General features: G+C 42.9%; 1 protein-coding gene across 8 annotated transcripts in view; it reads left to right on the top strand.

The window, feature by feature from the left end:
- The window catches only part of lef1 (lymphoid enhancer-binding factor 1), a 72525-nt gene that overhangs the window by 32628 nt on the left and 25383 nt on the right, over positions 1–14514 (top strand). For 5 of the 8 annotated variants that reach the window (XR_009788165.1, XM_061770787.1, XM_061770785.1 and 2 more), the window contains exon 4: positions 12543–12713. The exons of 2 other annotated variants lie outside the window; for them this stretch is intronic. Coding sequence is in view for 5 of the 6 variants with exons in the window: in XM_061770787.1 (XP_061626771.1) it covers positions 12543–12713 (171 nt within the window). In the remaining variant the exon portion in view is untranslated. Of the gene's footprint in view, positions 1–12469; positions 12714–14514 lie in introns of all 8 variants that reach the window. One more of the 8 variants, XM_061770792.1, reaches the window with a different exon arrangement.

The raw sequence follows: 14514 nt of genomic DNA, 5'->3' as shown, positions 1-14514 counted from the left end.
CATCCGTCGGAAAACTAGGTCAATACCGTCTCTCGTTCCAATAACACCCCACCCCAACCCGAACAGCCATCCCTCATTTTTTTCCCAGCCGTTGAAAAACACTCACAGCCGACTTTCGTCCTCTCCAAAGGTGTATTGTGTAACGTAGCTTAGTCCCGTGCTCTCTTCTCCACAGGTAGAGTTGCACAAAGAGACCCCCGCCAGACTCCATTTTCCCACCCCGTCAACGCTGAGCTCCCAAATCCAAAGTGACAGCCATTCATGCTGAGAATATACCTGGGCGCGAGCTGAGAATCGGGGGAAGTGGGGCTGCGAGGTTCGGGGGGGTGCGCGCTATCTAGGTGTCGCAGGCAAATCCGCTCTAGTTCGTCACGTGCGGCCTCATTCACAACGTTTTTGTTATTGTGAGAAGGCTAACGTGCTAGTTTGCTTGTGCTGACTATTTTTATTTGTATGTGAAGTTGAAGAAACCGAAAAAAAATAAAAAATACAAAAAGAAAACACATTTTAATTTTAGTAATGTATAATATAGTTATGTATTATGATAATGTTAATACATTTCTATTATCTTGTCATTTATTTATTTTTTAAATCTTATGTATAAAAACTTGAGAATTGGCTTGTGTTGAACATTTTCACTTATTTGTCACTCTTTTAAGCTTAAGGCGGTTCAAAGATATGAAAAAATAAAACAATAAAACAAAAAGAAATTGGAGTATAACATCAGTTATAAAAAATAACATAACTTTTCTTGTGAATCAAGGAAATTGTATTATTATTTTGGTATTATATATTTTTTTTTATTTCATAACATTAAAATAAAACTTTATTATATGACTATAAAGTAATATTATTTTATTATGTTTAAATTATAATTTATCATTATTCTGATGTATAAAATGACTAATATGATACAATTATTATTTTACTATTATTATTATTGTAAATAATATTGCAATGTATTTATTCGTTTTAAAGACCCTGTAAAGTGAAAGCAAGCTTGTAAATTTGACACACCACAGAGAAGAGCATTGTTTGTTTGCCAAGCTTGAATGAATTAAAAAAATTGCCAACGATATAAAATGAAGCTCCAAAAGAGTTAAAAATACAGGCCTCCTCCCAGCTCTCCGACGCTGTGGGCATGTCCATTGAATGCGCTCAAAACACGCACCACTCGACCTTCAGCTAGCTCACTAGCGGTAGCTAGTGGACTCGAAGCTGTCTTGCGGACTGGCGGCGAGGCCGTCCAATTTGCCACCGCCTCGTTCTGTGCACCGCCCGTGGGTCCACATGCATAGGTTCACACAACAGCGCCACTGTAGCCCAAATAACACAGAAATGGGCCAAGTTATTATTACTAAGTAACTGACAATTGCGCCGGACGGCCACTGATAGAATGAAGGAGTTCAGTACTTGTATAGTGGGGGAGAGCCGACTCTTGCCAGAAAGCCCAAGTATGTACTTGGGCTTGGTTTTAGCCCCACCCAAAAAATCCAGACGACTGAAAATAGTGAAAAAGAGTTTAACGCTATATCTCATCAATTCTGTACTAAATTGTTCTCAGTCTATGCACATTTTCAGGACTGATCTTCAAATGTAATGTATTTGGAAACAAATTACTGAAATCACTTTACAGGGTCTTTAAATGTATTGTATCATTTGTAACAAAAAAAAAATTCATATTTTTATTAGAAGGTAAATAATATTAATAATACAGTGTTAACCTTTTAATTCGTTTTGGATTTCATATTTTAGCGAATGAAAAAATGACTGAAGAATTGGGTAAGAAGACAAAAATGTTTTCTTCACTCGTTTTCACTCAAAACACTTGGCTATTATTGTGCGAAGGCTAGCATGCTACAGTAGTTCGCTGGTGCTGCCATTTTTATTTTGGTACACCTCTTGGGGCCTCCTTCAATGTTTATGTCGGTGCCAAAGCTCACTCAGTCTTGCTACTAATGATAAAATCATGCGGCGTTTCTATAAATAACGCCAATTGAATCGAGGGAGAAAACTCAAGTGCGCTCCAAACATTTCTCTCCTCCATACACGTGGTCGAGCTTTGCACAGGAGATCCAATTTAAGGCTCCCAGATTAACATTCCCCGTGCTTGAAAACACGCACTCAATCGCGGCAATTATCCACTGATGCGGCCTAAATGCAGCTAACGTCCCCCAGAGATGTTCATCCATTTCATAATTCACTCATGTATCATTTGAACACTTTTGCTAGTTTTCCAGCATTGTTTGACATGCTCAATGCATGCACCGCTGACTGAATCCGGTGTGCCCACAAAACCACAAAGCCCAAAGTAGATGCAACCCAGCAGTCTAGACCGGGTTTTGTCCTCGCCCTTTAATTTGCCAAAAGCCAAAACAAATTGAAGTGAGCCTTACAGTTCCATAGAACCCTTTATGATTTTGCATAATTGCCTTGTAAAACATGGAGCAACAAGATATTATCACGATGGAAACATGCAGCTGGAAAAGTCCCAGTTTTTTCACAGTTAGTTAAAAAATATATATCATTTATATTAAATTATATTTATAATTTAAGTAATGAACTATGAAAAAATGTGTTACAGTAGTTGGTACACTTACATTAGTATATCACAAAATACAACACGAAACTAGCCGTGGTAAATGACAAAGCCGCAGTCGTCTGTGCTTTTTTTGGCAGCCCAAAAATTTGCATTGTCAACGGTTTTACTCCATTTTTTACTCCATTCAACCATCACTCTTCAAGCTCACTTGCTGCTCTCGTTATTATGAATCTCACTATTGCTTGAGGCAGGATGCAGCCGGCTGCAAGGATTGGCTGCTGCAGTCAGGACGCCTAGATGATATTGCATCCTGGCTCCAGGAGCCAATCATATTGCAGCGGGGCATGTCCTGTTTAGAACTCATTTGGAATTGATAATATTGTGTGACTGCACACTATTTCTGACTCAAAAAATAAAAATTAAAAAAAAAAAGCTCATACAAGTGATGGCTGTTTTGAAACCGTGGTACACCATCGGTAACCAGTCCATGCCTATTCACTAACAGCACACTTCTGTTTTGCTTTTTTACCCTTTCTTTTAATGGACGAATAAGTGCGCGTTGGTGTGTGGTCCACCTTTTGCTCTTTATGCGTGAGCTTGCGGGCTTCATCGACGGCGGCACTGGAGCGCAATATTTGGCCTTTTCCGCGATTCCTTTGATGTGACCGGGCCCTGCTGTGATAATGAGGCCCGTGCTCCCGCAGTTCGCCCTCGGACCGCCACACATGCTGCCCCTCCCCACAGCCCACCCACTACACTCAGCATTGGTCAACTTCCACACAGTGTACACCGCTACCATCCTTTGCGTTGCAGTCCAGCACCTGCTCAGGGCCCCATGACCACTAGGAGCTCCTTTTAAAGAAATAAAACAATAAAAAAAAGACTCAAGCAAAACATGACTATAGCGTCTTTTATAGATAAAATAACGGAGGGGATCATGACACTGGCATGAAAACGAGTGCAGAACATTTAGAGAAAGAAAAAAAATAACTCAGCAATTTTCTACGCTGTGAATGGAATTTTAATTTTATGCAGTAATATTATTTTATTATTTATTCATTTACATACAATATCTAGTAGTATTTGTTTTTTTAAATCACTTAAGAATTGGGAAAGATTGTGTATTTTAAAAAAATTTATTACATTATTCTCGACTCAACTAATGGTTTTAGATTGGTTCTAGATTTAGATTTCGTGGCGGCACGGTGGACGACCGGTTAGAGCGTCTGCCTCACAGTTCTGAGGACTGGGGTTCAATCCCCAGCCCCGCCTGTGTGGAGTTTGCATGTCCTCCCCGTGCCTGCGTGGGTTTTCTCCGGGCACTCCGGTTTCCTCCCACATCCCAAAAACATGCATTAATTGGAGACTCTAAATTGCCCATAGGTGTGAATGTGAGTGCAAATGGTTGTTTGTTTATGTGTGCCCTGCGATTGGCTGGCAACCAGTTCAGGGTGTGCCCAATGATAGCTGGGATAGGCTCCAGCACGCCCGCAACCCGAGTGAGGATAAGCGGCTCAGAAAATGGATGGATGGATGGATGGATGGATATTATCAATGTATTAAAAACCCACTAAAGGGTGGAGGTTGCAGTTTTCAAACCGCTAACAAACTGCTCGCCGGGCGGCCTCTTGCACCCAGCCGGTCGGCTGCGTGAGCATGAGTGCCCAGTTGGCTCACGACAGCCGGCAGACTCCTTTTCAAAGGCTTAAGAGCCATGGGTGACGCAATGAATCAAACAATGAGGAGTTTAATAGGCAAAAAATGAATCTGCACCCTTTACCTTTGATGTTGAGAGCCTGACACAGTTGTAGTTCCTCCCGAAGCGTTACGGCGATCCATTTTTGACAAACCAGGCTCACTCAAATGTATTTCCTGTAAACTTACTGCTTTCACTCGTTATTGTCCAAAAATCAATCCAGACTTTCAATCGTGAAGGACACTGCCTGATACACTTCAATTGAGCGCTAAAGGTAGCAGACGACACTCTGCTGGCGCTTCGTTGTCACTACAGGTCCGCAGCTGATGATCATTTCACCAAACATGGCGCCCCCACTTATGTTGATTAATTATCCTGTTTAATGCTTATTCCACAAACGCAAAATTATTCAGAGTACCGTGTTTTGACGAGTGCTGGCACATACAATGTATTCTTGCTTTGAACATTTGGCGGTTTAGTTCCCCTTGAAAGACTTTTGCTGGGAAGCAGCGGAATTATTCATACCATTCCATCTCTGTACCCCGAAGTTAGTTCCCCCCCCCGTTAAAAAGCTCTGCTACGTAGGAAAATTAAGAGTTGAAACACTGTTTTAAAAAAGCGGATTTAGTCTTTTCCATTTGGGGCAGGCACATTTCACACAAATTATCCTCGTTGAGATCGTCGGTGCCACAGACAGAACGAGTGAGCGATAGAAGCGTGATTGGTTTGCTCGGAGCGCACGCGCTTCCTGCCAGCTGGAGGATGATGGGTAATCCATCTCGTGCTGCTGGAGACACTTGGCTGTTAATAGGGCCTTTGTGCTCGCGTGTAGACTCATTCAAGGCGTGCCACGCAGCGTGACCGCGTTTGACACTACTATGCCGACTATAAAACACCATGGCTTTTCAAACTGTGGGTTGGGGCCTGAAATGTATGATGATACATCATGCATTTATGGTAGTGCAGTGAACCCTCATTTATCGCGGGAGTTAGGTTCCAGGACTGGGCGCGATAAGCGAATTTCCGCGAAGTAGAGACACCATATTGATTTAATTATTTAACGTGTATTCTGGCCTTTTAAAACCCTCTCTATCATATTATTCGTAGGATAATCATATCATAGGATATCACACTATTGCACATTACTTAGCAGTAACAATAAAAAATTAAGTCAAAAAATAAAGATGGGTACTGTCCTGTAAATAATGTCCACATATATAACTTAAAAACCCCGCGAAGTCGTGAATCCGCGATAGTCGAACCACAAAGTAGCGTGGGTTCACTGTACATACTGCGCATGCTATAGTAGGGTTGTGTTCTCCGTGTTCTCATTTTGTATTTGTGTGTTGGACCGAAAGTGCGTCAGCGGCTGTGGCTCTCCTTTCCTTCATGCCAGGGCATCGCAGTACCTTAAATACAAATGTTTCTTTTCCCTCAAGGTACCACTGTATAGTATGAATGTTCAGTTGCTCTTCACACCTGCATATACCTGTAAAGCTGCTGACAATTCTTGCTGCCTTTTTGTTGTCAACAGTATTTCTAACCCACGTACTGTTGCCATAGTGGGATTTTTGACGGAATTTCTTGTTCTTGTCTGCTGCTAGTGTCAATCTTTCTGCTATAAAACTACAATTTCCCCATTTCTGGAAAAATAAAGGTTCATTGGATACGATTCCATGACGTATTTTAGTAAGTTTTGTGTTCCCAGGAAAGGCATATTGAGCTGAACAAGTTAGTCAAATGTTGTATGACAGAAAATCCAAACCACTTGAGAGTTTATGACTTGATCCTTTATCCCCTTTTATATGTTTTCCTCTTTTTTTTCTCCAACTGGCCTTGGCCTTTAGTGTCAGCAATTCCCTTTAGCGTCAACTCTTGACTAGCGTGCAGGATTTACGATTAGAATGCAAAGAGAGAGAGAGCGAGAGAGAGAGAAGGCGTGAGATCAGGGGGTGTCTTCATAGATGTAAATTTGTCTCCAGGGCAGGCTTTTCCTGTTATTCGTAGCCTCCTCCACTCGGGTCCCAGCGCTCGACTCCGCTTGTTCCACTCATTACCCTCGGGCTCGTGGCGTCCCTCCGCACCTCGCTTGCGGCGGAGCTTTCTTCTCCATTAATTGGGTTTGGTTACATTAAGCCCCCTGGACAAAGAGCCGTCCCTGCCAATAGATGGTTCCCTAGTTAGCCGTACGCGCCGAGCTGGTGGGGTTCAACCCGCTGCACAAAATGCTAATTGGTTATTTATTTAAGCTTCCTCAGGTTGGTCTCTACTGGTTTTCAAAGTGGGAGCGGAGGAGGGGAGGATGGGATGCTCTAGTTTTCACCATGTTGTGATCGCTTCTCTGGGAGCACCTGACATTTTCCAACCTCTAAACACAGTTTAACACAGAAATCCCTTCAAAATAGCTGCATGCCAAACATAAGCCTTTTGTTTTTTACAAAACCCAACAAAGACAGGATATTGCATCATGTTGTGTGTACTTTCACCAAGCAACACAGACTCTGATACGACCTCCTCCAATGCAGGGACCAGGAAAAAGGTGTCATGGGTGTGTGTTCCGGTTGTCGTCTTCCCCCTATCTCGTACACACCTGCTCCTGAGAGATCTTCCCCACCTGTGCCTCGTTCACCCTAATGACCCCTTGCATTTAACCTCGTGTCGCATTCTTTCTCGTCGACTAGTTCGTTGTACCTTGTCGTCGCCTTCCAGCATTCCTTGTTTCCACGTCGCAGACTCACAGTGAGACTAGACCCTGTTCCGATTATCGACCTCGCCTTTTTGCTTCACATTTTTGGATACCGTTGCCTTTTTTGGATTGCCTGCCGGTGAACCGACCTCTGCTCGTTGATTAAACCTGTTCACTGGCAAACTTCATGCGGGCCTGCACATGTGCCTTCTCAAACTTTTGCTGATGGTTTTATAACCCATTCCAGCCTCGTGCAGGTCTACTATTTTGTCCCTTATATCTTTGGCAGTTCTTTGGTATACATTCTTTTACCACAATCAAGACACAAGTGAGCAAATGTACAAATTCAGCTGGGCAATTCCTGCATCACTTCATTGCAACTTTACAGCAGGAACCAAGCAGTGGTTTTCCCAAGACACTCTTCTTGCCAAGTGAGGAGAAGAAGCCTGTGGAAGGTCCCAATTCCGATTTAGCGCCTAAATCGCAGTGTTTACGCTCCCAAAAGTGTTAACACGTGAAAGTAAAAACACGGAAGTAAACAATATTGAATAATTCCTGGAAATAATTAACATTACCTCACTACATTAGTTACCTTTGATGAACTCTTTATCCGTACAGCATTACTCCACTGGCAATTATCGTCGTCATTTTCTTTTGCTTTCACTGTTGTTTGGATTTCACGTGTTGCTTTTTTTTCAAAGTCAGACTTGGAGACAAGGCAGATCGAATCTTTCTCCGTTCCCATTCATAACCGATTTTGGCCACATTTGAAAGAGGTTGTGCTCTGAGGAATGTGGAACATCCAAATTGGGCCAGATCAAACCCCCAAAAAAATCTGAATTTTGTCGCTTGAATCTATCAGTCCATCCCTTTTTTTTTCAATATATTTTTCCTCATTTAATTTGGTGGGTGAGCGGGAGCCAATCCAAGCTGACTTTGGGAGAGAGGTCACACCCTGGGCTAATCAAACATGCACACTCAAATTCACATATGGAATATTTAGTCTTTACATGCATCTTCTTGGAATGTGGGAGAAAGCTGGAGTACACGGAGAAAACCCACGCAAGCACAGGGAGAAAATACAAATTCCACACAGGAGAAATGAAGTTTGAACCCCGAATATCTTGACTTTGAGGCAGACATGCTAAACTGACACTTGAACTATCCATCTATTCATCTATCCTATTTCTAAACTGTTTATCCTGTTCAGAGTTGCTGGACCCTATGCTAGCTGACTTTGGGTGAGAGGTGGTGTACACTCTGGACTGGTTTACCAGCCAATCACAGCGCATGTACAGTATAGAGACAAAGATTCACACGCTGCTACCACGCCAAGCTCTGCCACAATACAAATTCTTGCCTTGAAAAAATAAAATAATACTCTGTTAAAAGTAGAGGTATTGATACAACGCCTTACCTTACTTATAAGTAGTGACGTGACAAGATTTGCAACAAAAAAAAAAAAATGACAGTCTGTCAAAATGTCAAAATTCAACCTGAGTACAACGCAAGAAGAACTTTGGAAATCGGATGATGGGTTCCGGAGAAAGTGAGTTTTTTTGTGCCGGAAAAAAAAAATCACCTTTTTGGGGAATGTTTTTGTGTGATGATCGCCAATAGAAAATCTGGTCAGAAGATTCCTTAACATTTTAGTAAAACAGTTCAATTTAAGTATGACTTAACCTATCTCTTCACCGGTTCCTTTTGTCTGCTACTTGGGGGACCCCTTCTCCGATGAGTTGAACAGTTGCAATTCAAAATATCCACCAATCACTCGTATGGGGCCAGAATTCCGAGACGTCAACGCGTCAAAATTTCCGTTTCAAATGACATCAGTTGCTCTCAAAACGTGACTTGCGCAAATGGAACATTATTGCTGCGAAGAGCAGCGTGGGCAGTAGAATAGGTCATTTACTTCATCAATAAAAACATTTTCTGTAAATTTATTTAAGTTGTTCATTCCAGTTTTTTTTGTTTTTTTTTTAAAAGTTCAAAAAAGTAATGTGGGTATTTTGACAAAGAAAGCAGTGGAAACTTTATATCTGTCTGTTGGTTTATTTCTGTTTCAAATGTAGAGAGTAACTGCTACTTTCCCTTCAGAAAAATAACTGCTCTGATACCTGAAAAATCTACTTAAGTACTGTAACAAAGTATTTATACTTTGTTACTTCCCACTATCGGTCCTCAGTTTACGACAGTTTCGTTCCTACAACGGCGATGTAACCTAAATTTGTCTTTAAGTCGGAAACGCACAGTAGTCTATCACTAACCCACTCTAACACAGTCGCAAAGTCAAACACATTTCTTTAAATCCACAAAGTTGAGTCGCTAGACGCTCGAACGTGGCAATGAAGGGCGAACATACTGGAGGTCCCCCCTTTTTTGTTCAGGAGAAATAATAGGCTGAGGGATCTTTCTATTCGTATTTTCCACGAAAGAACGAGAGGCGAGGCGGCCAGCATTGACAAGGAAAACATTGAATTTGGACGTTGCTATGGAGTGTTAGCCGGCCCTTCAAAAGCAGAAGTGCTCAGATGTGTTTTGTTTTTTTTTTAAAAGGAAATTCATTGTGCGGAACTGAAGCTGGCAGGGAGCCGGCTCCCCAGAATGTTGCAGCACGGGCAACCACACACTTGGCACACCGGCTCCATTTGTGGTGGGGAAGGAAATGGAACGTTTCATTTCCTTTTTCTATCCTTTTTATTTTTTGACAGCCTCCCTGCGTATCCATGCATACGTTCATACAGCGTTGAGTAACTCGCCTCTCCTCCCTCGTCTCACGGCACAGCTTTTGAACTCAATTATACCACTTCTGCTGAGTGGAGTAGTGGGGAGATTTTTATTTTTTTTTCTTCATAATAATCACTTCCCACTTCTGTAATTTATATGCAATGAGGACTCCTCGCGCCTGCAGCGACAATGGAGTCTGCAGAAAGCATGTGAGCTGGTTCGTAAACAGCCAGAGAGACGGCGATGGATGGCGCCTTCCCGTGCTGCTTGATTGTGGGGGGGGCTATTTTTTTAACTGAAAACGCGAAAATATTGACCTTTTAGATTTGTTTAACATGTCAGTGGCGGAATAGAAAATGCTCAAGTTACAAAATGGATGTCAAAAGTCGAATATTTTCAAGATAAGAAAGAAGTCGTACGTCAAGTCAAGAAGAAGAAGAACATCATGTGTATCTTACGCCAACATCTAATGTTACACCTTTTCCGTCAGAAAATACAGCTTTGTTCTCGTAGCATCCAAAACAAATGTTGTAATTACAGGGGGTCCTCTGGCTGGAGCGAAATTAACCAGTTTGGGCAGAATGCATAGTCGAATATGTGGTCACATGGCAGAGGAAAGCACGCTCAGTTACCGCTGTACTTACTGTTTTTTATTTGATTGTTTTATATTTATGAGCTCGAAATGTTTTTCATGCAAATATGTACTATAATTATGACTTTACTACAGCATTAGCATAATGCTGTAGGTTTTGGTTATGGTTATGTTCTGGTGCTGCTTTGCCGCATTCGGCATGGGGTTACTTCTATCTGTGCCAAACCGCAAGAAAATGAGACCTTCTGGCGCAAAATGTTAAAGCCTTTTTTAAAGTCCTTCTTTTGGACTGCAAGAATAAAGCATAGTTTAGTGAAACACTACGGCGCGTTCCGGCGTAAGTACAAATTTAGGTTACATCGCCGTCATTGGAACGGAGCGCCATTGTAAAATCAAGGAACCCCCTGTACTTGTTGTGCTGTCGCTGTTTGCTTTTAGCTGCTTCTCTTGTTAGTTGACTGTTGTTGCTCCAAATGTGCACCTAAATATCCATAAATTTGTGTATTGGTCACAGAGGCCTGACCGTTTTCCTCGGTTGACTTCACCACAATAGGGGGACTGTTTATGAACAAGCTGACTGAAATCTCATCTGACAGCTGTGGCAAAAGCAGGCTTCTTTGCTGTGTGGGCCTGGCTTTTGCTTTCACTGTAGGTGTCGCTGTCCTCTTCAACCTGTATTGTATGAACAAACGTTACTGACTCCCGACTGAAAAGATAATAATCCCGCCGGTTCTTATCTTATTCCCACAGCCCGACAAATGTCGGAGCAGGCGTAGCCCTGGGTGAGGCCGCGTACCGGTCACCCTCCTCTAGGGTTAAATGGCCTACGAGTAAGCCTGCCCCCGTCCGGAAAATGAGGTCTGAGATTCCCACGCTAAGGGATTAGCCTGTTACCTTTGTCAGACAACCTTGCTCACCTGTGCCGAGGCAAAATCTGAATTATTTTTCCACAGATTTGCTGCAAAATTACAGAATTTGGACATTTGACATTTACTCGCCTGTGCCTTTTGCGCGACGATAACTATGTGCTTTCATATAGCAACACAACATCGCACAATCAGACAATTCAATGTGTGACCATGTCAGACAGCGACAGCAGGAGAATGTGACTGTCAAACCAGCCTTACACCCCGGCGTTGTCCTGACTCTGATACTACCTCCAAAACTCGGAAAATTCATTCACTTCACAGCGACCAAGGGGTAAAATTATAGGAAAATACCAACTTCCATGAGCAGTGTGAAAGCTAGCCCCTTTTTAATAAGGGGGATGGTCTTAGCGAAACTTAAGGATGGGCACATTTTATTTCAGGTGTTAAACCCTTACACACAGTCGGCATCCTGCCTCTGTTAAACTCTGGCACTACCTCGATGGAAAATTGCTGGGTTGACGTTGTCCGCTCATTCTGTGTCAGTGCTCTTTGTACAGAACAGAAGTGACACAGGTGAAATCGTAGAAAATAACAGCCTTTATACAAACTATGAAGGGTCTTTCAATTGCAGGATGGGAGGAGTGACTGCACTTCACACCCCTATGCAGACATTGCAGTATGCCCATACACACAGGCAACGTCCAGCCTCTGTTACAGCTATTAGTATCAGTATTAGTTTCAGTATTACCCTGTTGACTTTGGGTAATACCATATCGGTACCATTCACACAGAACAGCAGCATTGGGGAAAAAAAACAGGAAAATGCTCGACCAGCAGTGTGAAAGGGGCTATTGAATAACAACATGGGGCACGAGATGTGAGTGTCAAGTGCTAAATTTCACATTGCGGAATACTCTTACACACAGGCAGCATTCCGCCTTTGTTACAACTCTGATACTACCTCCAGAGCAGGAAAATTGCTGGGTTGACTGGGTCGTACACAACAGTGACACAGGGAAAAACTGAGGAAATGCAGACTTTTTGGAGGAAAATAAATTGCTTTCAACACAACAGGATGGGAGAAGTGAGAGATCAAATTGAACACACCTGTGCAGATATTGTGGTAGAAAAATAAAAAGAAAGTCCTTTGAGTTTACTTAATTTGAACATTTACATCAGTTGCACATGATTCAAATGTGCTAAACTGACACTTATTATTGTATAACTTTTTTCGGAGAATAGGGGAGCATTACGTTGCATTTTAATTATCTGCAACCGGTGTACATGATCATATTAAGTACTTTTCTTTCTGCATATACCCCTTACATACAGTCAGCATGCTGCCTTTTTTTAGATACTCAGATACTCCCTCTGAATTCGCAAACTCATCGGATTGACTTCATCCCCTCCATTCCATGTTGGTGCAGCTCATACCGAACAGCGACACAGGGAGGAAGGCGAGAAAATGCTGGCTTTTCCAGGCCGTGCGAAAGGAGGAGCCACTGCGTGATGTGGCACACCGGTGGCGTCATGTGGTCGCGGAGCTTGTACGCCGCACGCTAGCAGCATCGTGTTCCCACTTGGGACGTTCCCAGAAGGTGGGGGGTCTTTCAGGATTGAGCGCTGTGCCAGTCTGCGAGAGGTTCTGGGAAATGCACGCATTCCAGTCACCCCTGAGTCCAAGTCCGTGTGTGTGTGCGTGTGTGTGTGTGTGTGTGTGTCGGAATTGAGCTAGCCTTGGCCGCTAAGCACTTAGGAATGTCGCCTTGGCACTCCACCACTAAAACACCACCAAAACAAAGAGAGACGTATAAAAAGAACATTATTGCCATACCATAATAGACGCCACGCCCCAAATTAATCGCCTGAGGGGTTCATCTACTTAAGACAAATAAACGCCTCCCTCAAATAGACGCCTCCTTTTTGCCCTCAGGGAAAAGAAACAGGCAGTAAGTGTAATTAGCTCAGTTCCTAGGCCAGTGATTCCCTACCACTCTGCCATGAGCGATCATCTGGGGTGCCTCAGGAAATGATCGCATTTCAGAAATGATTATTTGTTTACGACAGATTATGTATCTTTGTTCATCTGTCTATGCAAATGACGTATAGTGATAGGCAGAACAATTCAATGCTGTTCCACTAGATGCCAGAAGGTGCATAATTGACCCGCTTGTCCGCTTTTAATTTGATTTTGTGCCTAAGACAGTGCACCCCCGTTTATCGTGGGATTCCAGACCCCCTCGCGATAGAGGAAAATCTGCTATATAGGGACATTGAAAATACATTCTTAAAATAGTTTTGCCACTCCCACCTTCTTTAAACACCTTTAAAAAACACACTATTTAAAATGTTCCTTAGTGCCTGTTCTCACTTAGATCCTGGCAAGAAATGGGTATAACAAGACTTTCTCAGTCTCTCGCAGTTCTCCTAATAAGAGGCAAAGCATTAAATATTTACACACCAAAATGTTCAACTAAGACATAGTCACTAATTTTGTCACAAAAAAACAAAAAATCCACTAGTTTAATGCTAACATGTGATGCAAAACCACAGAGACAGGAGCAAGGAAATTAGCATTCATGTTACACTAATTATAAACCTTCAAACAACTGCTACTTAACCACACATGGAGCGGCAACACATACAAACAAAGCATACAACAATGCTCTCAGCCAGATAGTCTCTCTGCTCGATGGTATTGATTGCCTTGCCGACCTCTTCTTGCCGTATCTCTTGCAGTTGACCACAGTGTGGCCCAGCATATAGCAGCACAACGTGGTACTACACGGACGTCACGTCACGGACTTGCCCGTATACTGTAAAAACCCATCAAAACAATTGCTTGAAAATTTGGGATGTAGCGGGGGCGCAGTATCGTGGGGGTTCATTGCATTCCTTTTTATTGTGTTTTAAGCTCTAGTTTCTCGTCACATCAGTTGTATTGCATCAATTTACCTCACTGCAGTTGGGGGAAAAAAAACAAAAAAAGTTTTAAGGGGGGCGACTATCTTAGAAATCTGCACATTCCGCGCATCTGTCCGATCTGCGGTACATCCTGTGGAGGTGATGGCGTGGTCCGGTGCAGGTCTGGGCTCCATTAGTGCAGTGTACTTTTAGCGTGTCTAAGCGCTACCATGTGTTCACGGCTGTTGAAGCATGTAAGGACTGTTTGCAGAGTGGGGGAGCCTAGGGAGGGGAGGAGAAGGTCCAGCCACAACTTTTCGGTGCTTGGCTCAGGATTACTTTAGCTGTCAGAAGGCATGGTGTGAGTCAGTGATGATATTGGAGGGGGGGCTCTTGATTCCACCCCTGCTGCAGACGTCTCTCTTCTCCTTCCCAAGCCTCCCCCACTTTTCTCATCCTCTCTCATGTCCCCCCCGGCACTTGCTCTGTAATGAA

This window comes from Phyllopteryx taeniolatus, chromosome 4, assembly GCF_024500385.1.
Source record: "Phyllopteryx taeniolatus isolate TA_2022b chromosome 4, UOR_Ptae_1.2, whole genome shotgun sequence".
NCBI lineage: Eukaryota > Metazoa > Chordata > Actinopteri > Syngnathiformes > Syngnathidae > Phyllopteryx > Phyllopteryx taeniolatus.
This window is presented reverse-complemented; position numbering and strand designations above follow the sequence as displayed.